General features: G+C 40.3%; 1 protein-coding gene and 1 non-coding gene across 2 annotated transcripts; both read right to left on the reverse strand.

Moving 5' to 3' along the window:
• Nucleotides 1–224: 224 nt before the first annotated feature.
• Nucleotides 225–331, reverse strand: LOC148852820 (small nucleolar RNA R71). Its single transcript, XR_016100145.1, has one exon. It is a non-coding gene; the product is annotated as a small nucleolar RNA R71 (small nucleolar RNA).
• Nucleotides 332–10308: 9977 nt separating this feature from the next.
• Nucleotides 10309–10836, reverse strand: LOC148852821 (uncharacterized). Its single transcript, XM_088945859.1, has one exon. The coding sequence runs from the start codon at nt 10834–10836 to the stop codon at nt 10309–10311; it is 528 nt and encodes a 175-aa protein (XP_088801985.1).
• Nucleotides 10837–21617: the final 10781 nt, after the last annotated feature.

Here is a 21617-nt window from a genome sequence, read left to right on the forward strand (position 1 = left end):
CCAATGATGACCCTAACTCTCATATTGCTAATTTTCTTAAAATATGTGATACTTTTAAGCATAATGGAGTTAGTGATGATGCCATTAGACTTAGGTTATTTCCCTTCTCCTTAAAGGATAAAGCAAAAGATTGGCTTAACTCTCTTCCTACAAGTTCGATTACTACATGAAATGACTTGGCACAAAAGTTTTTATCGAAGTATTTTCCATCTGCTAAAATGGCTAAATTAAGGAATGACATAACAACTTTTTCTCAATTTGATAATAAAACCTTATATGAGTCATGGGAGAGATATAAAGAATTGCTTAAGAAGTGTCCTCACCATGGTCTACCTATTTGGATGCAAGTGCAAACTTTTTATAATGGCATTAATCAATCTAATCATTCAATGTTAGATGCAGTTGCAAGTGGTACGCTTATGAGGAAAACTCCCGAATAAGCATATGAACTTTTGGAGATGGCGGCTAGTAGCTATTAATGGGTGGTGGGTTTTGTCGAAGCCCTCAAAATTAGTACTAGTCCCACAATAAAATATTTGTAGTAAAAGTGGTACTAGGTCGAATCCCATAGGAGCAAATCAGTAATCTCTTAGCCGAATGGATAAAGTAATTGTGTGGAAAAATTTAATAACTAAAATTAAATGAATAACAAACTAAACAAACAAGAGAAAAATCAATCTTACCGAATTCTGGTTCAAGGGTTCGGGTTGAATCGATTGGCCATCGATCCTAGGTACAATTCAGCATTCTTGCAATTCAAACATTTAACCTTAGATTTACTAGGATAGCCATAATAAACCTTGTGTTTTCCTAATTTAGTTGACCAAACCCAGCATTCGATCAACACTTATCACCACTCAACTGGGTACGATAGCGTTCCATGTTAAACAATGATAGCATTAAGATTTGTGAAAACAGTTAAACCAAAATAACAATAATTGAGATAGCTGCAATTATTGAATTTTGTTCCATCGATTTTTTTAGGTTGAACCATGATAAAATGTTGGTCAAAGGCTATCATGAACAATTGACCCAAAAAGATATCAACCTAATTGCTACTTGTAATATTATTCATGACAATTACGGATCACCGAAATCATGGATAGCAATAGGAAAATCAACATTAATTCAGTTTGTCAAACTAATTAACATTAATATCCAATAAAAATATGCACAAGAATCAATGAATACTTGAATTAGAAAGCAAGAAAATAAAGTAACTATAGAACCTCACAATGACACGATTGAACCTCTCCCTTGAACCAAAAAAAGAAGCTTAGTTACTCATGATCTGTGCAATCTCCATGCTTTTCTTCTCCATAGCCGAACTACCTTCTTGAGCTTCTTGGCCTCTTGATGATCTCTTGGATCTTGGAATGAGTGCTGTTAGAGCTGGTTCGCCCCCTCTTTATGTAGCCAAAGGAGAGGGCTGTTTTCCAAATCCTTATAGAAGATCATCTTATCTTTAGAGAGTCTTGATCTTATCTTCTTTGAACTAATCCTATCCTATCTCTTATCTAATCCCCAACCTTCTTATCCTTATAGGATTACATTCAAAGTTTAGATCTAATAAGACTATCTCCCTCTTGAGAGATTACATTCGAATTAGGACTCTAGACTCTTGTATCCGAGTTGGGCTTCTCTGCTACTTGGGCTGCTTCCAGGTTCTTCTGCGAGTTGGGCTTCAGCTGTTAAATGGGCCTGGCTGCGACGTTGCTCCAACTTCGGGCCTAGTTTCGTACTCGATGCGGACCGAACCAGTCAATACCCAAAACATAAAAGTTGTGGGCCTTTCGTTCTTCTTTCTATTTCTTCTTGAATTACCCAATTCGGAGTCCGGAATTGTGAGTTAGGCCCAGATCACTGACTATCGCTGAAATTGTGCAAAATCGCCCGAATTGGCATGTTTCCTTCCAATTGCCTTCTTTATTGCCCTGAATCGAAATACAAGAGTAATGAGTGCATTTAAGTGTTAAAATAATGAAAAAATATGAAAATTAGGGGACAAAAATAGGGTTCTTTTCAGTCTCATCAAATCTTCCCACACTTAAACTTTGCTCGTCCTCGGGCAAGGCAAAAACTCACAAAAGAAAACAACTACTGATTTTCAATATTTATTTTTCTCTACATGAGGCCTGGTTCATTGCATGCTTTAATTCAGACTTGGTAACCTTTCCCTTTTCATCTCTTTCTCTCCTTTTTCTTGTCCAAGAGTGATCGCAAATCACCATTCCTCATGGTCCCAAGTTAAATCGATAGTCAAGGAGACAAGCCTTCCAGGGCTGAAACTCCTTGAACTACACGGGTGCTCATTGCTTTTAACAAACCAATTCAGCCAGATGCAATTACTTTCCTTTGAATCAAAACAAGGTGTGCTTATTGCCATAAGCTTGCTATGTATCACATCTCCACCACTTAGTGTGAATTCCTAGGATCTGAAGGTGAGAATGGGGTTGGGGTTCTAGGGTGAGTGCATTTTATGCTCCATCTTACCCTTGCCTTCTTTTCAAGATGTGAGTGCAGTTTATGCTCAATCTCACACTTGCTTTAGATGTGAGTGCATTTTATGCTCCGTCTCACATTAGTCACAATTTTTTTTTCACAAGAATCACAGGGTTTCACTGCCTGATCCATGAATTCATTGATTGTGGTCTCTATATGCCTAACATAGCAAGTTCTAGAATAATCAACCCAAGTTTGACAGATAATTATGTGAAATTAATCAAACCCTTATGCATCTTGCCTATTGATTGATTAAAATCATGAGGTACATATGCAGCCAAGAAAGATTCATTTAGTCATGCTTGCATCCTATTTTATCTATTCAGCCTAAGCACATGATTCCTGATAAGTTGAAATCATTCAAGGATAAGTTTTTGGGAGCAGAATTTTAAGAAGGTAAGGTATCCCAAATTTTCATCAGATTTCTCTAATCCCCCCACACTTAAGTTATACATTGTCCCCACTGTATGTGATTATGCATAAAGTAGAAGGATTTGGGGGTACTTCCCTGTTTGTCTTGTTGGGTTCCTGCTAAACACAAAAATGAAAACCAAACAAAATAACAAATTAACTAAACATAATGGGTTGCCTCCCAGAAGCGCAATTGTTTAACATCGTTATGTTCGACGTCCTCCTTTGCTACTTTAACTCTTGTGGTTGCAGCTTTCAGTGTGCTCCCCTTCCATCCATCATGGGCGGGTTCAAATTTGGAATAGGGGCCTTGGTATCCAATTGTGCACTCGATTTTAACTCCTCATTCATATCTTTTTCAAAAATTTCCTGCACAGTTGAATCAAAAGTGTCAACCGAATAGATCAAATGGTCTTCAATTGGGTACTTCATAGCTTCAAAAATATTAAATTTAACAGTCTCTCCATCACATTTGACGGAGAGGGTACCCTCATCCAAATCTATTTTGGTCTTGGCCATTTTCATGAATGGCCTGCCTAATAGAAGTGGGGCTGAACTTTCGATCATGTCCTCCTCCATCTTCAAAATGTAAAAAACAGCTGGAAAAATTAAATCGTTAACCTGCACCATTACATTCTCAACAATCCCTTCTAGATAGGCATTAGAACGATTAGCTAATTGGATAACAGCTTTAATTTCCCTTAAAGGACCTAAATCGAGTATGGCATGACATTGATAGATGCACCTAAGTCTAGCATGACATTGATAGATGCACCTAAGTCTAGCATGGCATGCTCGATTCGCTTATTGCCAATCACACAAGGTAGGGTGAACATACCTGGATCAGCATGTTTTTCTAGTAAGGTCCTCTTGATCACGGCTGAAATGTTCTCTCCAACTCCTACCTTAATGGGGCTTTTGTTTGAGTCCTGTACCTCCTCTTCTTCTTGTCTTTTTTTCGCCTTCCTTGGTGAGGTGGGTTCTAGCTGTAGTTCCTTCCCGCTTCTCAGCACCACTGCACTTGCATTTTCCTTGGGGTTAACTACCGTTTCTGATGGTAGTTTCCCGGAGCTCTGCGCCTCCAACTTACTAATGGAAGTGGCAAGTTAGCTGATTTGGTTCTCCAAATTCTGAATGCTTTCTCTTGTTTCCTGTTGAAATTGCTGAGTATTAAGTAGCTAGAGCCTTAATTATATCTTCTAATGACATACAAGAATTCAGGGGTTGGCCTTGCACTGTGATGGGTGTTGAAAACCAGGGCTATCGACTGAAAAAATGGTGCTGATATTGGTGCTATCCTCCTGGGTTTCCGTAGCTTAGATTTGGATGATCTCTCCACCCCGGATTGTAGTAATTGGAGTAGGGATCATACTTTCGTTGGGGCTGCCCTGGGAATCCTCCTACGACATTTACTTGCTGCATTGATCCATCTTGTAATGATGGACACATGTCCGTAGGATGACCATGGATCGAACAGATACCACACACCCTAGTAGTTTGTAATTGTCCTGCAGCTAGTTGCCTAACCAAAGCAGTTAAGTCAGAAATCTGGTTTTCTAAATTTGCATGGCTTACCTCGTTAACCCTTCTAATGGTACCTTCCGTCCTTGTACCGAATTGCTGAGAATTTTTGGCCATATTGGAGATTAATTCCTTGGCCGCTTCAGGTGTCTTGTTCACTAGAGCTCCTCCACTGGCTGCATCGACCATACTTCTATCCATGGGCTGAAGCCCTTCATAGAAGTATTGGATTAACAATTGCTCAGGAATTTGGTGGTGGGGACAACTAGCAACAAGTTGCTTAAACCTTTCCCAATATTCATAAAATGTCTCACCACCAAACTGCCGAACTCCACATATTTCTTTTCTTATATTCGCAGCCCGGGACGCAGGAAAATATTTATCTAAAAATATCCTATTCATTTCATCCCATGTGCGTACAGAACCGGGAGGGAGAATATACAGCCAATCCTTTGCTTTATCTCTTAAAGTAAATGGAAAGGCTATGAGTTTTACCTGGTCCTCAGTCATACCGTGGGGTTTCATGCTTGAACAAACGACATGAAATTCCTTTAGATGTTTGTGAGGGTCCTCACCTGAGAAACCATGAAACAGAGGTAATAATTGAACCAAACCAGATTTGAGTTCAAAGGCTACCTCAAGAGTGGGGTACGTGATGCATAAGGGTTGTTGGTTCATAATTGGTGCAGCCAACTCCCTTAATGTCCTCTCTCTGTCAGCCATTCTTTCTACTTCTTCGAAGATGGAAAAATCACAAGTGGGTAGATTGATATCTGAGTTCACCCTTTTAGGTGAGCGATCCTTCCTTTGCTTCGCCTCCTTCCTTAAACGACGGGTGGTCCTCTCAATTTTGGGGTTGTACTGAAGTTCACCTTGTTGAGAAGCACGAGTCATAAACAAGAAGATTAACAAAAGAAGGTAATAGCTAAGAAATTAACGTTGCTCCCCGACAACGGCGCCAAAATTAACGCGGGTTTTGTCGAAGCCCTCAAAATTAGTACTAGTCCCACAATAAAATATTTGTAGTAAAAGTGGTACTAGGTCAAATCCCATAAGGAGCAAATCAGTAATCTCTTAGCCGAATGGATAAAATAATTGTATGGGAAAATTTAATAACTAAAATTAAATGAATAACAAACTAAACAAACAAGAGAAAAATCAGTTTACCGAATTCTGGTTCAAAGGTTCGGGTTGAATCGATTGGCCATCGATCCTAGGTACAATTCAGCATTCTTGCAATTCAAGCATTTAACCTTAGATTTACTAGGATAGCCATAATAAACCTTGTGTTTTCCTAATTCAGTTGACCAAACCCAGCATTCGATCAACACTTATCACCACTCAACTGGGTACGATAGCGTTCCATGTTAAACAATGATAGCATTAAGATTTGTGAAAACAGTTAAACCAAAATAACAATAATTGAGATAGCTGCAATTATTGAATTTTGTTCCATCGATTCCTTTAGGTTGAACCATGATAAAACGTTGGTCAAAACCTGTCACGAATAATTGACCCAAAAAGATATCAACCTAATTGCTACTTGTACCATTATTCGTAACAATTACGGATCACCGAAATCATGGATAGCAATAGGAAAATCAACATTAATTCAGTTTGTCAAACTAATTAACATCAACATCCAATAAAAATATGCACAAGAATCAATGAATACTTGAATTAGAAAGCAAGAAAATAAAGTAACTATAGAACCTCACAATGACACGATCGAACCTCCCCCTTGAACCAGAAAAAGAAGCTTAGCTACTCATGATCTGTGCAATCTCCATGCTTTTCTTCTCCATAGCCGAACTACCTTCTTGAGCTTCTTGGCCTCTTGATGATCTTTTGGATCTTGGAATGAGTGATGCTAGAGCTAGTTCGCCCCCCTCTTTATATAGCCAAAGAAGAGGGCTGTTTTCCAACTCCTTCTAGGAGATCATCTTATCTTTAGGAAATCTTGATCTTATCTTCTTTGAACTAATCCTATCATATCTCTTGTCTAATCCCCAACCTTCTTATCCTTATAGGATTACATTCAAAGTTTAGATCTAATAAGACTCTCTCCCTCTTTGGAGATTACATTCGAGTTAGGACTCTAGACTCTTGTATTCGAGTTGGGTTTCTCCGCTACTTGGGCTGCTTCCAGGTTCTTCTGCGAGTTGGGCTTCAGCTGTTAAATGGGCCTGGCTGCAACGTTGCTCCGACTTCGGGCCTGGTTTCATACTCGATACAAACCGAACCAGTCAATACCCAAAACATAAAAGTTGTGGGCCTTTCGTTCTTCTTTCTAATGCTTCTTGAATTGCCCAATTCGGAGTCCGGAATTGTGAGTTAGGCCCAGATCACTGACTATCGCTGAAACTGTGCAAAATCGCCCGAATTGGCATGTTTCCTTCCAATTGCCTTCTTTATTGCCCTGAATCGAAATACAAGAGTAATGAGTGCATTTAATTGTTAAAATAATGAAAAAATGTGAAAATTAGGGGACAAAAATAGGGTTCTTTTCAGTCTCATCAATGGGGCAATGAGAGGGCAAATAAAAAGGGAGTTGGAATTTATAATGTTGATTCTATCACTGCTTTATTGGCTCAACTTGTTGCATTAAATAAGAAATTGGAAAGTTTGGGGGTTTCAACTATGAGTGATTCTTTTGTTCCCTTTCTTTTGTGTGAGATTTGTGGGCAAGGGAGGCATGATAGTGTAGGCTATAAAGTAGGAAATCTTTTTTCTTCTTCTTCCGAACAAGCTAATTTTATTTCTTATGGTGGCAACAAGTCCAACTTCAGTCCCTACTCCAACACTTACAATCTATGATGGAAAAGCCATCTAAATTTTTCTTGGAATAATAACCAACAAAGAGCACCTCCCGGCTTTCAACAACAACACCAACAAAATCCACAAGAAAAGAAGCCAAATTTGGAGGATATGATGGACAAGAATTCAAGTACAGAGACAAGAATTTAAGTCTTGGAAACTCAAATTGGACAACTTGCTCAAGCAATTTTGGGAAGGTTACAAGGAAGATTACCTAACAATACCGAGAAAAATCCCAGGAAACAAGTAAGGCCATCACTCTACAAAGTGGAAAAGAACTTGGAAAAGAAGAAAAAAATGATGAGCATGTACATGAGGAAGAAAGCCGAGACCATGAATCCAAAGGAGGAGACTATGAATCATGAGTGGAGAAAAAGGGAAGTTTTTCTACTCTTAATTTAAAATATTACAAACCCCATCTTCCTTTTCCTAAAAGATTTCTTAAGGCTAACTTGGATAAACAATTTGCTAAATTTTTAGAGGTGTTTCAAAAGCTGAATATTAACATTCATCTTCTTGATGTTATTTCTCAAATGATAAGTTATGCCAAAATTCTAAAGGAAATAATTTTAAACAAAAGAAAGTTATGCCAACATTCATGTGATCTTGGTGCAAGCATTAATTTGATGCCCTTTTTTGTCTTCAGGAAGTTTGGGTTGAAGGACACCTACCACTGTTTCTCTTCAATTGGCTAACAGAAGTATCAAATATCCAAGGGGAACAGTGGAAGATGTTTTGGTAAAAGTAGATAAATTTATTTTTCCTGTTGACTTCATCATTTTGGAAATGGAAGAAGATTATGATATGCCCCTAATTTTAGAGGTGACTTCACCTGCAAAATCAAAGAGAAACAAGAGTTGAACTAAGATAATGGATCAAATAATTAAACAAAAATAAAATAATAATAAAACAGATCCGGATAAAGCAAATAAAATTTTTTCTTCGTGCTTCCCTGGCAACAATGCCAAAAACTTGGTGTCACTAGAAGCGTGTCGTTAACCACTTTGGAACACCGATTTAAACATTTCAAACAAATACAAACACAGTAAATGGGTGAGAACGGGTCGTATCCACATGGAAGCAAGGAAAATTTAATAAATACTCAAATCCGGACAAGAGAACACAAGAAGTAAGTGCAAAAATATAAAAATTAATTAATTAAATTGAGAAAAATATAGAATTCAAACAGTATGGAAAGTTAAAAGTGCAAAAACATAAATAAATACAAAAATAAATAAACAAAAGAAATGAAATAAAAACCTGTAATCTGATCAGAGGTAGCAATCTCTGGATCTCTCCTTTGATCCTCGACCTTCTCGAGCTAGGCCATCCATCTTACCTGGCTGAATTGCAGATCTGTAGAAAACAAAATGAAGATCAAACAAAATGAAAATAAATTGCAGAAAGTAAATAACAAAACTATAATTGAAAGAACAAAAATTAAAACTAAAATAAAGTAAAAGTGGCTGGGATCCGATTCCAGAGGTGGCAGTAGTGGTGTTGGTGAACTGCAAGTAGGAACCCCTCCTCTTGCCTGGGCATCCTCCTCTTCATCTACCCTTGAACTTCTCAAGATCAGTCTTCCGTCTTACCTGGAAATAACTGGAAATAGGGAGAAAGATGGGAGGCGGCAGCTGGGATTTAGCAAAGTTAGGGATGCCCTAGGGTTTCTATTGGATGGCTAAGATGGTTTTGGGGTGATCCTATGGCTGAGAATGGAAGGAGAGGGTGCCCAAAATTATGTAGGACTGAGGGAGTGACTGAGATTTAATGGTGGGAGAGCTGAATGGTGAGGATTAGCAGAATAGGTGATGCTTTAGGGTTTAAAACCTACAAAGGAGAGCCTTAAAATGGTGGGTGGAGATTATAAGGAATGGACGGTGAAGATTACACAACTAGGGTGGCTAGGGTTTGCGAAGGAGAGGGGAGCATGGTAATACAATAGGATGGGTGCCAACTGGGTTTAGCAGATAAGAGGCACCCTCCTATTATTAGTTATTTACAAAAACACCCTCTCTCTCAGCTAGTCTTCACACCAACTTCCCAAAAACTGCACTTCGGCCATGAAAACTTCCTAGTTTTCTACATAATTTGCACAGAGACCCTCAGAGGTCACATAATTGATTTTAACTAGAAAAATGGTGCACTTTGACTACTCTAAGGCGGGAAATACCCTTAACTAGAAAAGGGTGCACAAAGACCCTCATCGTGCCATGTCAAGGATAGCTCAGATCTTTTCTGGGTTGGCCTCTATACCCTGCTACATGACGACGAAGCCTAGGAACTTACCCGAGGTGATGTTGAAGACACACTTACTAGGGTTGAGATTCATGTTATACTTCCATAAGGTGTCGAAGGTCTTGGCTAGGTCTGAGGTGTGCTGGTCGACCTTCAGGCTCTTCACAACCATGTCATCCACATAGACGTCAACGTTTCTTCCCATTTGGTGCTTGAAGACTTTGTTCTCTAGGCGTAGGTGGCCTCGACATTCTTAAGGCCAAAGGGCATGAACTTCTAACAATATGTGTCATGCTCTATGATGAACGAGCTCTTCTCCTCGTCCTCGGGGTCCATCTTGATCTAATTATACCCAAAGAAGTTATCAATGAGGTGGTATATTCTCGACAAAGGAAAACTATCTTTAGGGCAGTCTCGGTTGAGGTCTGTGAAGTCAATATAGATCCGCTACTTCCCATTAGCTTGCCTTACCATAACCATATTGGACAACCAGTTAGGGTAATGTACTTCTCGAATGAAGCTAGTGTCGAGTAGCTTGTCAACTTCCTCTCCTATGGCCTTCCATCATTTTGGAGTAAAGTTCCTTTTCTTCTACCGAACAGGCCTAGAGCTTGGATCCATGCCCAACCTATGAGTAATGACCGAAGGGTCAATTCTGGGCATGTCAGCGACAGACCAAGAAAAGATGTCGGCATTAACATTGAAGATACTTACCAGTTCAGATAAGCTATTTAGAGGAAGGCTGGACCCAACGTGAACCATCTTCTCGGGTTCAACGTCATTTAGGGGTACCAAGATGAGGTCCTCAGCCGGTTGGCCTCAGCTCGCTAGCTCCTCCCTGAGGTCGAGACCCTTTAACAATAAAGCTTCATTGTACTTGCCCTTTAATGCTGCCACATAGCACTGGTAGGCAGTTTGCTGATCCCCCTGGATGACTCTGACACTGTATTTGGTGAGGAACTTGAGGGTGAGGTGGTAGGAGGAGAAGGCTGACTTGAGTGCATGTAGGTTCAGCTTCTCAATGATGACATTGTAGGGGGAGTCGATCTTCAAGACTAGGAACTCATTCATCTTCATCACATGCTGGGGTTTTGTTCCTATTGTGACTGGTAGGGTTATCCTTCTCTTCGGTTTGATGACATTCCCAGAGAAGCCGACAAGTGGCACGTCGGCTAGCTGAAGGCGCCTGGGTGCCAACTTCATCTTCTCGAAGGTGTTATAGAAGAGGATGTCGGCCAAGGAGCCGCTATCGTCCAGTATCCTCCTTACCATGAAATTTGCAACGACGACTGACACCACCAGTGCATCGTCATGGGGAACCGAGATCCCCTCCAAGTCCTCATCCATAAAGGTGAGGGCTTCACTTTGCTTCGACTTCTTGGAAGTTGGCCCCTAGATGTTAAGCTACCTTGTGCATGACTTTTGGGCCGAGGACAAGGTGCCACCCGAGGCCATGCCCCTAATGATGACATCGATGACGACTGCTAACTGCTACTGCTATTGCTATTGTTGTGAGGATGAGGTGAAGGGATGAGAGATCCATCGTATGGATGCCCAAATATTGCAGAATAAGGGGCGAATTTCAAAAATTTTTCTCCCCCTTCAACTGGGAATCACATTCCCTATTTAGAAAATCATATTTTCAAGGACCATTGTTGAACCATAAACTGAACCAGATCTGAACCAAAAAGGAGTATCCCCCAACGAAGGTATTCACGCCCAAGGAAGGATCCAAAGACTGCTCCCACTGAAGATGGCGCAGTGCAGGATGGAGCAGAATCAACAGTGTTCTTCTCCAAGAACTCTGTCCTTCACAAAAATCAGTAGGATGGCACAAGAGCACAGCTTCCTATCAATTCTTTCTCAAATAACTGATGTCAAGATCAAATCTTGACTTCTCCCATAACTGAAGATCGAACTGGCAAACAGGGCGGCAAGAAAAGGGAGGCGGCAAGAAAGAATTCTGCAGGGATGCTTAACTCTTCCTTCTTTGATTTCAGCACTGAATAAGATTTGAATGAATAACATTCTAAAGGCTGCCGCCCCCTCCTTCTTTTGTTAACCTAAAGGATCAGCTCCTAATCCAATTAGGAACTGCTTATGCAAATCATATTTTGACCAGTCCTCTCTTTAGGTGATAAGGATAAACCCTTATCATATCTACAGATTAGATTAGCTTTCGCCTAATCTCATTAGGAGGTTTCTAGATTTGAATCACATTCAAATATAGACTCTCTGAGTGGATAGGGTCAAGGCCCTATCCTATCAGCTAATCCATCTCAGAATTCGCCCCAAAATTAACTAATTAAATAGCCTAGCTCAAAATGGGCTTTAGCCCCATTAAGCTTATGTGCACACTTAACCTTCCTAACTGCTGCCCGGTTGGGCTTCCTTGTATGGCATGGGACCCAAGCATTGATCTACACATCAGCCACATGGGTTCGGCCCAGCCAGTATTACAAGGCCTGGCCAAATACTCTGTTATGGACAGTGCACCCTCTGAAACCCATCAAATGGGCTCTATAGGCCCAACACTTACCCTAAGTGGTCCCTGGGCCAAGCCACCTTATAACACACAGGGACTGTAGGCAGATGCAAGATTATCCCATCAGGCATTATCCTCAATAGTCTTACACTTAACCTCTCATCCCATAATGATCATACACTGCCCGACAAGAGAGGACCTCTCCCTCAGCTGCAAGGAACAGTGTTGCACTCTTTGCATGTATGGATCCCGGGAATTAAAACCTTCTTGCAAACATTTTACAAACCATAAAATATATACTTTTATATCTTATATAAAATATACTTTGCAAAACAAATCTCAACGATTGATATCGGTTGTCGGCAGTCTTGATTTCCATCAATGAGAGTGCATCCCCGATCATTACCTTTGTCCAACAAAGGGGTTGATCCTGTCACTATGATCACCCACTCAAATGAATTCTTAGACTGTCCCAAAATACCTAGGTTTTGACCCCCGCAAAGGATCTCACTGATTGGTATATCAAAGACAACCCAATCCGACACCTAATGCAGTATCATAATCGAGTCTAGGGGTCGGGTGTAACTTTCCAGTTTTGCCCATGAATCTCCAAGGTCCAGGGCAATACTAGAAATCTAGTCCAGTTCATAGATGCAATTAATCCTACACTGTATGTGGCTAGGGTCTCACCCTGGCAGATGAGACAGGCCACCCCAACTGACTTGGTGGCACCACAATGTCAGCTTTGTTAGGATAGGTCTCCCCAGACTGACCCACTTGCTGTGAACATTCTAAACTAATACGAGTCTCATTAAGTGTCCAGTTTAAGGGTATAACACAAAAACATACCAAGGGAACATGAATCAAACATGCACTTTTATTCATTTACAAAAAACTCATAAAATACATCATTCTGATTGAAGCTAAGGGCATACAAAATTGTCTAACAGCTCCCACTTGCCAGAGTCCCATGCTTTCTACATGTCTCTCAAACACTTTCTGTGATAGTGGCTCCGTTAATGGGTCTGCTACATTTTTCACTGACGCTACCTTCTAAATCAGGGCGTCCCCTCTACCAACAATCTCCCGCAGTACGTGGTACTTCCTTTCGATGTGCTTCGACTTCGAGTGGGCTCGTGGCTCCTTAGCCTGAGTAATGGCTCCATTGTTGTCACACAACAATGGGATGGGTGATGTGTTGGTTGAAACTATTCCCAACTCGGGAACGAACTTCTTTAACCACATGGCTTCTTTAGCAGATTCACTTGCGGCAATGTACTCGGCCTTAGTCGGGGAGTCTACAGTGGACCCCTGTATGCTGCTTTTCCAACAAACAGCACACGATCCTATCGTGAAAACATATCCATGTGTAGACTTTCTATCATTTGGATCCGACTAGAAATTGGCATCTATATACCCTTGGATCTGTAGTGAGCTACCGTCGAATACTAGACAAAACTCTTTTGTCCTTCGAAAGTACTTAACTATGTTTTTCATAGCAGTCCAGTGTTCCTGCCCTGGGTTGGCCTGAAATCTGCTTACTACACTTACTGCCTAAGCAATGTCAGGATGAGTGCACAGCATGGCATACATGATGCTCCGTATGGCAAAGACATAGGGAACGTCTTTCATGCCATCAATCTCCTCAGAAGTCTTGGGAGACATCTTCCTGGAGAGAGTGGCTCCGTGCCTGAAAGGAACATTTCCTTTCTTGGAGTTTTTCATACTGTATCTTTTGACTATTTTGTCAATGTAAGCAAATTGGGATAATCCTATTATTCGCTTCTATCTATCTCTATAGATTCGAAGACCTAGTATATAGGAGGCTTCTTCAAGGTCTTTCATTGAGAATTGTTGTGAAAGCCACACTTTCACCGTAGTTATCATTCCTACATCATTCGCAATGAGTAGAATGTCATCTACATATAGAACCAAGAAAGTAACCTTATCTGCACTGCACTTCCTATAGACACAGGGTTCATCCAGATTCTGCTTGAAGTCAAACAATTTGACAGAAGAATCAAAACGGATGTTCCAACTTCTAGAAGCATGCTTAAGTCCATAAATGAATCTATTAAGTTTACATGCCATGTTTTATTGACCTGCAGCAATGTAGTTTTGACATCCATCTGCCAAATCTCATAATCATGGTATCCTGCTACAGCTAGCAGGATCCTAACAGATTTAAGCATGACCATAGGCAAAAAGGTTTCCTTATAATCGATGCCCTCTTTCTAAGTGTACCCTTTTGCCACCAAATGAGCTTTGAAAGTCTCAACCCTACCATCGGGGCCCTTCTTCCTCTTGTAGTTCCATTTGTAACCGATTGCTTTTACCCTGGAGGGAAGATCTACTAGAGTTCAGACTCCATTGGTCTCCATTGTGTCCATCTCCACTCTCATGGCCTCCACCCACTTCTGGGAAACTATGTCCAACATAGCTTCTGTGTAAGTCACGGGATCCTCCTCACTAGTCAAGGTTTTCACCAAGTAACTATCCTAGTCATAACCATAACGGACTGGTGGCCTGGATACCCGAGTGAATCTTCTAGGTTGGTCACTACCTGGAACTTGTGGGACATCTCCCACTATTCCTGAGCTCTCCTCATCAAGAACAACTTCCTGACGATGGGTGTCTAGGATGTAATTGGTTTCCAGGAATTGTGCATTTCGACTGCAGAACACTTTTCTGCTCACTTGGGTCATAGAATAGGTAACCTACAGAGCCTTTTGGGTAACCTACAAATAGGCAACGGCTGGTCTTGGATTCCAACTTGTCTGCACTCGTTCTTTTAATGTGTGCTGGACAACCCCAAATCTTCAACTGCCTAACACTTGGTTTCTTTCCGGTCCAAAGTTCATATGGAGTATTCAGAACCGATTTGGTTGGAACCCAATTCAGCACATAAATCGCACTCTCTAATGTGTAACCCCAAAAGGATGTGGGTAACTCTAAGTGTATGAGAAGCGATCGGACCATATCCAATAAGGTCCTATTCCTCCTCTCTGAAACACTGTTAAGTTGTGGTGTAGTAGGAGGAGCTAATTGTGATACTATCCCATTGTCCTTTAAGTAGTCCCTAAATTCGTCAGAGAGATACTTGCCACCTTGATCTGATCGAAGGGCTTTAATTTCTCTCCCTAACTGTTTCTTGACTTCTTGTCTAAACTCTTTGAACTTTTCAAAGGATTCAGACTCGTTTCATTAGGTACATGTAACCATATCGTGAAAATTCATCTGTGAAGGTGATGAAATACACATGTTGATTTCGTGTCCTAACACTCACGGGAATATGAGTATTGGTATCTGCCTCTATCCTGTGACCCGTGTGAGATGGAGAATAAAATGCACTCACTCCAAAAAAAAAGAAAGAAAAGAATTCGGTGATGGCTAAGGTTCAAGGGGACAAAAATATAGTTGGAAATTCAATTTAGTGCATTGACAGGATTTGAGACCAAGCTCGAGATGATGGTTAATTATGGAAGTCAAGGAGCTACTATACATATTGAACGGAATTGAGTGCTGGAGCATGAAGAATCTCATGTTCTCCCTTCCCATTGTTCTTATGTATGTGGTAAGAGTGGCCAATCATGGGGATGAATCAGAATGTTTATGTGGAATTTACGGTCACTTAATGCATTCTCATCTTAAAATTCATTCGATAGATGGAAATAATCCAGGGAATGATCATTTTATGGGTAATATCTTTGCTTGAGGAGAAGAAAAAACTTAAGTGTGGGGGTGTTTGATGTGTGCGCGTGCTACACATTATTTTTATTGCTTTATACATGGTTTTGATGATGATTTTCAATGGTTTTTACCCTAATTGAGTAGAATTTCAGGAAACTAGGAGTTTGGGATAGTCTAGGGTGAATAGAGCGTGAAGACATGTTGATATGGATGAAAAGGAAGCACTTCAGCCCATCAAGAAGAAAGGCCCAACCGAAACCCTATGGGAGAACACTTCGACCCACCAAAGAGAGAGGCCCAACAGCAGCCCAATCGCAACCCTAAGGGAGGCTCCAAAAGGCGGCTGACTTTAGAGAATTGAAAAAGAGAGAGAGAGAGAGAGAGAGTGGAAGAGTATAAAAAGAAAAGAAGGAGAGGAAATTAGGGTTTGGACCCCTTGAGACAAAAATCAGAGAGGAGAATAGCTAGGAGAAAGATCATAAGGCTGTTGAATGTGAATTAAAGAGGAGATCGAAGATTGATGCAGAAATCCTAAGTTGTCTTCTTCTTTGATTCTGTGAATTCGGTAACCCAGATTCAATTAGGGTTTAATGGTTTTTCTTTGTTGAATCTTTCTTTCTTTCTATTATTTGAACCATGATGGATGTTAATTCAGATATGTAATTAATATTTTTAGCAGATCCAATTAATTATGATTCATTCTTAGGATTTTTTTATTAAGGTTTTCGATTAATATAGTAATCTTGGCTGAATTATTCTTATTTCTTGGATTACTTGAACTGCTTGAGAAAGGGTTTAGGTAATTAGATCAACTAATCAAGAAAATGGATTGAATGTATCTTAGAGATAATATGCATGATTCGTTTGGCATTCATTCAGCAAGAATTGATTTCTTTCAAATTCTTTGTTCTTAATGCATCTATGGCAATTAAATCCTTGATAGAAATATAGGAATTGTTGCTCATAGATAGAGTGGGCTGTGCTCGAGAGAGGCTGCTCATACAATTAGGAATTAGCCAACCCAAGACTGAATTAACTTCGGTTGGACAGTTTAATGATTTAATTGCTAAATCAGTTTTGCTAGCATTTGCATGTAGTAATTCTTCTCATCATTAAAGGCGGTTTGATCTGAGAATACTCAGGGTAGTTTGCTAATTAGGAGTTAGGTTTTTCTTTGTTTAATCTTTCAGATTATCAGATAAAAAAAGGTTGATTCAGTACTAGTAGTTGTTGGATCAATCCCATGGGAATGATACTCTAGTCATCAATATATTACTTGATCGGCTAGTGCACTTGCTAGTGTCTTCTAAACGCATCAAACTTCATATGAGCCATCATTCGGAGGGGTGGCACTATTCTCCCTTGAACTTTCCTTACCTCTTGAACCTTCTCAATGGAATTCACTTCTTCAAACTAATAAGAGAAGAAACCTAGACCTTCCTCTAGGTGTTGAACTGATGATTCTGTAGCTAGTGCAATCTAACTGTCCCAAAGGATTGTGATGAGTTTATTATCATGGACCAACTTTAATCTTAGGTGGAGGAAAGATGGCATGGCTCTAGCCAAAGAAAGCCAAGGTCTCCCCAGTAACAGGGTAAAAGATGCTTGAATATCTAGAACTTGAAACTGAATCCGATAGGTAACCTTTCCAATAGTCACATTAAGTGTTACATCTCCCAAATTTGACCTAACTGAATTGTCAAAAGCCTTTACCACAATGGGTCTCTTCTTCACATCGGGTATACCCATTCCAGGCGCTTGTAGTGTTCCGAGAGTGCAAACATTGAGACCAGACCCATTATACACCAAGATAGTAGGGACCCTCATTCCTCTATAAGTCACTATGATATACAATAGAAAATTGTGAGTAACACCATCTACTGGGATCTCATCATTTGAAAAGATTATGACTCGGGGATCCAAAATCATGCCAACCATCTGTGCTAGCCTTTCTGGTTCTATACTTGGGAGGACAAGAGCCCTCTTGGAAACTTCCATAACTTGATTCCTATGATGTTCTGAAGACAATAACAACCCAAGTATTGAAATCTGTCTTGGTATTTTTGCCAACTGATCCACTACATTGTACTGAGACTTTTCAATGGCTCTTAGGAAATCATCCTTCTCCTTATTTTTGCTCTCTTTACCTGGCTCTTCCCCTATCTTAGCCTTTCCTTTATCTGCTGCCCCAATCACCTGCCTCAGGAGCAAAAATCTTCCAGATCTTAATAAGGCTCTGTGCTCTGAATTAGTTTGATCAACGTGTGCCACCATTAGCTCGGTGTAATAGTTCCATAGGACCTTGGATGAATTTTCTCCATAAAGTTCTGAGTAGGGAATGACAAAGAGTTTTTGCAGGAGGTTTTCAATGGATACAGTGGAAGGGGTGACAGGATTATTGGTAAACTGTGTAGAAGGGACTAGGATGCAGAAGGGAGGTCTGGTAGTGCAAATGGTGTCAAAAAGTGGTTCAATGCATGACACTGGCACTGTGGATAGGGTCCCTATCGAAACAATCAGCATTGTAGGGTCCATGAACTACCTCTCTTCTTCGATGCAATGAATGCTATTGCTTGGTCCTACTCCGTATGGTGGCATGAGATTATTAGTGATCCCCATTGGTTGTTGCTTCGGTTGATCTACTTAAAAGGTACTGTGTCCGTCATCAATCAACCTCTGAACTGCATACTTAAGTTGCCAACACCTATCAGTCACATGCCCTGGGCCTTGGTGGTAAGCGTAGTGGGAATTTTCATTGTACCTTCTTGGCTTTGGTTCCGACGGAGGCTTCCATGTCAACAAACTCAAGTACCCTTCTTTGACCAATGCAGACAATAACTGAGAGTGAGGGTATGATAGGGGGTAAACTCTATCTTCTTCTCTTTTTGGATGCGAGGGTTTTGGTCAGCTACCATCGGTGGCTGCTGGGGAGTGGATGGCTAGTATGGTCATGGAGCTAGCATTGGACGAAATGGTTGGGGTGTGATAGGCGCTGGTGGTGATGGTGTAAGTAAGAAAAACGATGGTTGGGGATTGCTAGAATAAGCGACTGCAACAAAATCATGTCAAACTTGTTGGTGAGGGGATGGGGAAATAGCATGCACTTCATTTTCTAACTTCTTCTTGATGGGGAGCTTTGGGATGGACCAACTCTCCCAATTGAAGGATTGATTCTTCCTTGCCTTACTACCTCCTTGATTCTGGTGGCCCCCCTGATAACCTTATTAAAATCCTTAAGATGTTGGGCAATCAACATTGAATAATATGGCTCACCTAATGTTTTTATGAACATCCTTACCATTTCCAATTTAAGCATTAGATACCTCAGTTTTGATGCCATTTCCCTCCATCGGTACGCATACTCAAGAAAAATTTCTCATTCTTTCTGTGACAAGGCTTCTAAGTCAGCTCGATCGGGAACTAGTTCCATGTTAAAGGAGTAATGATCCAAAAAGGCTTCAGAAACTTGTTTCCAGGACTTCTTCTTTGCAGGGTCCAACATGGTGAACCAAGTTAGTGCATCTCCTGTCAAACTCTTTTGGAACACCTGGATAAGGAGCCTCTCATCTGAGCCGTATTGGAACATATCTCCACAAAAGATCTTAAGGTGGGTTTGTAGGCATCCTTTTCCATCATACTTTTCCAATTCAAGCAACCTAAATTTTTCTGGGACTACTACATCTGTGTATAAGCATAATTCTTTAAAGTCTGTGGTTCCCAGGTTATGAACCCCTTTCAATTTCTGGATTTCTTCTTTCATTTTCTCCATTTCTTCCCTCATAGGATCATTTGCAAGCAAGGCTGGCTTGAGTGGGAGGATAGATTGGGAGACACGAGGATCTTCTTCTTTAAAGTCATCGACTTGGTTGACTATTGGAGCTGTGGGTTGCTTAGTGAAGATGGTAGGTTGTGGCCTTGGAGTTGGAGTGTGGTACCTACAGTGAATACGAACGGAGTAGGAATCCTAGTAGTGGTGGCGATGGCAAATGTTTAAGCTTAGGTAGTGGTTTGGGGGTTGGTAGAATTTCTTTCTAAGAGTGAATCAACCTGAGCAGACATTTCTAAAAGCTTTTCTTGAAGACGGAGAAATTCCTTATATGAAACAATAGCGGGTGTAGTGGTCTTCACATTAGTCATGTCCTACTGCCCTAAGCCTTCCAAGGTTGTGCCTTCGATTGCCATGGTGCAGGCGAAGGATTGGGTTACAATTCTATTCGTCCTCATGTTGGCCTGGAGTAGGTCAAAAAGTATTCACTGGTTGCAAGAGAGAAGATAAAGAAATTCATTTTCAACATTTGATGAGATTGATTTGACCTTTTTTTATTCTTTATTTTTTTTATTTTCTATCTTTTTTGGTTTTTGATTTTGATTCTATTTGATGGGTTGATTTTATGAACTTTGTAAACTTAATTTTGGTTTTTATGCTTTGATTTTTTACATTTGATAAACTTTCTTGAAGAATTTGGTAAATTTGATTTTGATTTTTGATAATTTGATTGGATGGGTTGATTTGACAACTTAGCTTTGATTTTAATTTTTTCTATTTGATGAGTTGATTTGATGCTTTGGTTCTGATCTTTGTTATTTGATGAGTTAATTTGCCAAATTCGATATTTAATGAGTTGATTCGATGAATTTGATGATTTTGTTAGTATTTGAGTGAGACAATAATGGCCCAAAAAAAAGATAGCTCCTTTATTAATGTTCATTACATCCACTTTTTTTCAAAAAGAAAAGGAAATACAACAATCTTGATCATTTGGGAGGAATGTCAATGCCATAGTAAGTCAAAGTGCCTTCGAGTATCACCATTCAATTTGCCACTTGCATTTTGCATGCTTCCATGCAGTTGACTAACTCTTCGTATCTGATGTAGGCACTAGTAGCCTCATTCCTAGGTTGATGGAGCTGGCGGCGAATTTCCATGGTTTCGACTTCCAACCTTTGCTTCTCTTGAAGTGCCTCTAATAATTTCTCCATTGTTTCAAAATGACTTGCATAGGCTTCACTCAACTTTTTCCTTTGACTTTCTAATCTCTCTTTTAATTCCATAATTTCCTTCCTTAAATCCGACTCATCTATTTCCATTTTCCACTTTTGCTTGATGTGCTCTCTTATCTGCTTCCTTATAGAAACGTTGTGTCTCCCGATCCTTACTTCTTACCCCTCATTTATCTTATTTTTCTCATGAAGTTCTAGTGCTGCTTTCAAGTATGGATCATCTAAAGGGTGCTTAAGATATTCCTTTGATATGGTACCTTTGGATGGAGGCCTTATTGGGGTGGGGAGCTCAGGCAGTGGCGCTAGAGGTGATGGGAAACCTTGACTGCCCACCCAATCCCTGTACGTATGATCATACATCAGCTTGGAGGTTGGCAATAGAGTAAAGAATTCCCTTTTACTGGAAGCCTAGTGCTCTTTGAAACTTCTTTCCATGTTCCCACAATACTTGATAAAATCAACCATGTCCCCTTCGATGTCATCGACGGTTGGAATGAACTGTAAGAAGCCTAGTTGCCTTAGAACTCGTATTGGGACGTATGGTGCTGATCCATATAAGCCTGCTAGAACCATGCTTTGTCTTCCTTCTGTGGCTAAGTGAGGTTGATTACACCCTTCTTGGATAGACAACCCAATGTTCCAATTAACCTTTCCTTCTGTGTTCCTTTGCAATAACGCCAAGTTTTGTTTCTCTGTCAAGGCTGCTGCTTGTGGAGTAGTGCTCAATATTTCTTTTACCTTGTATGTGGGTTGAGATAAAAAATTTTTAGTGTGGATAACCAAATGTGACAAATGTTTTATTAACCATAGCTAAAAGATCTGGAGGGATCCATGGAACGGCCATGCTCTATGTGCCTGCAACATGGTTAGACCCCTTAGAATTTCTACTAAGATCATGGGAACCAAGGTGACTGATGATGCTTCTTTGATTCGACGTAGCACTGTGACTAGT

Source organism: Nelumbo lutea, chromosome 5 (genome assembly GCF_056320005.1).
Source record: "Nelumbo lutea isolate HS-2025 chromosome 5, American lotus-T2T, whole genome shotgun sequence".
Classification (NCBI taxonomy): domain Eukaryota; kingdom Viridiplantae; phylum Streptophyta; class Magnoliopsida; order Proteales; family Nelumbonaceae; genus Nelumbo; species Nelumbo lutea.

What these genes read in the sequence shown, in the direction of transcription:
- LOC148852821 (XM_088945859.1), bottom strand. Translation starts at nt 10,836, where the DNA reads ATGGATGAGGACTTGGAGGGGATCTCGGTTCCCCATGACGATGCACTG.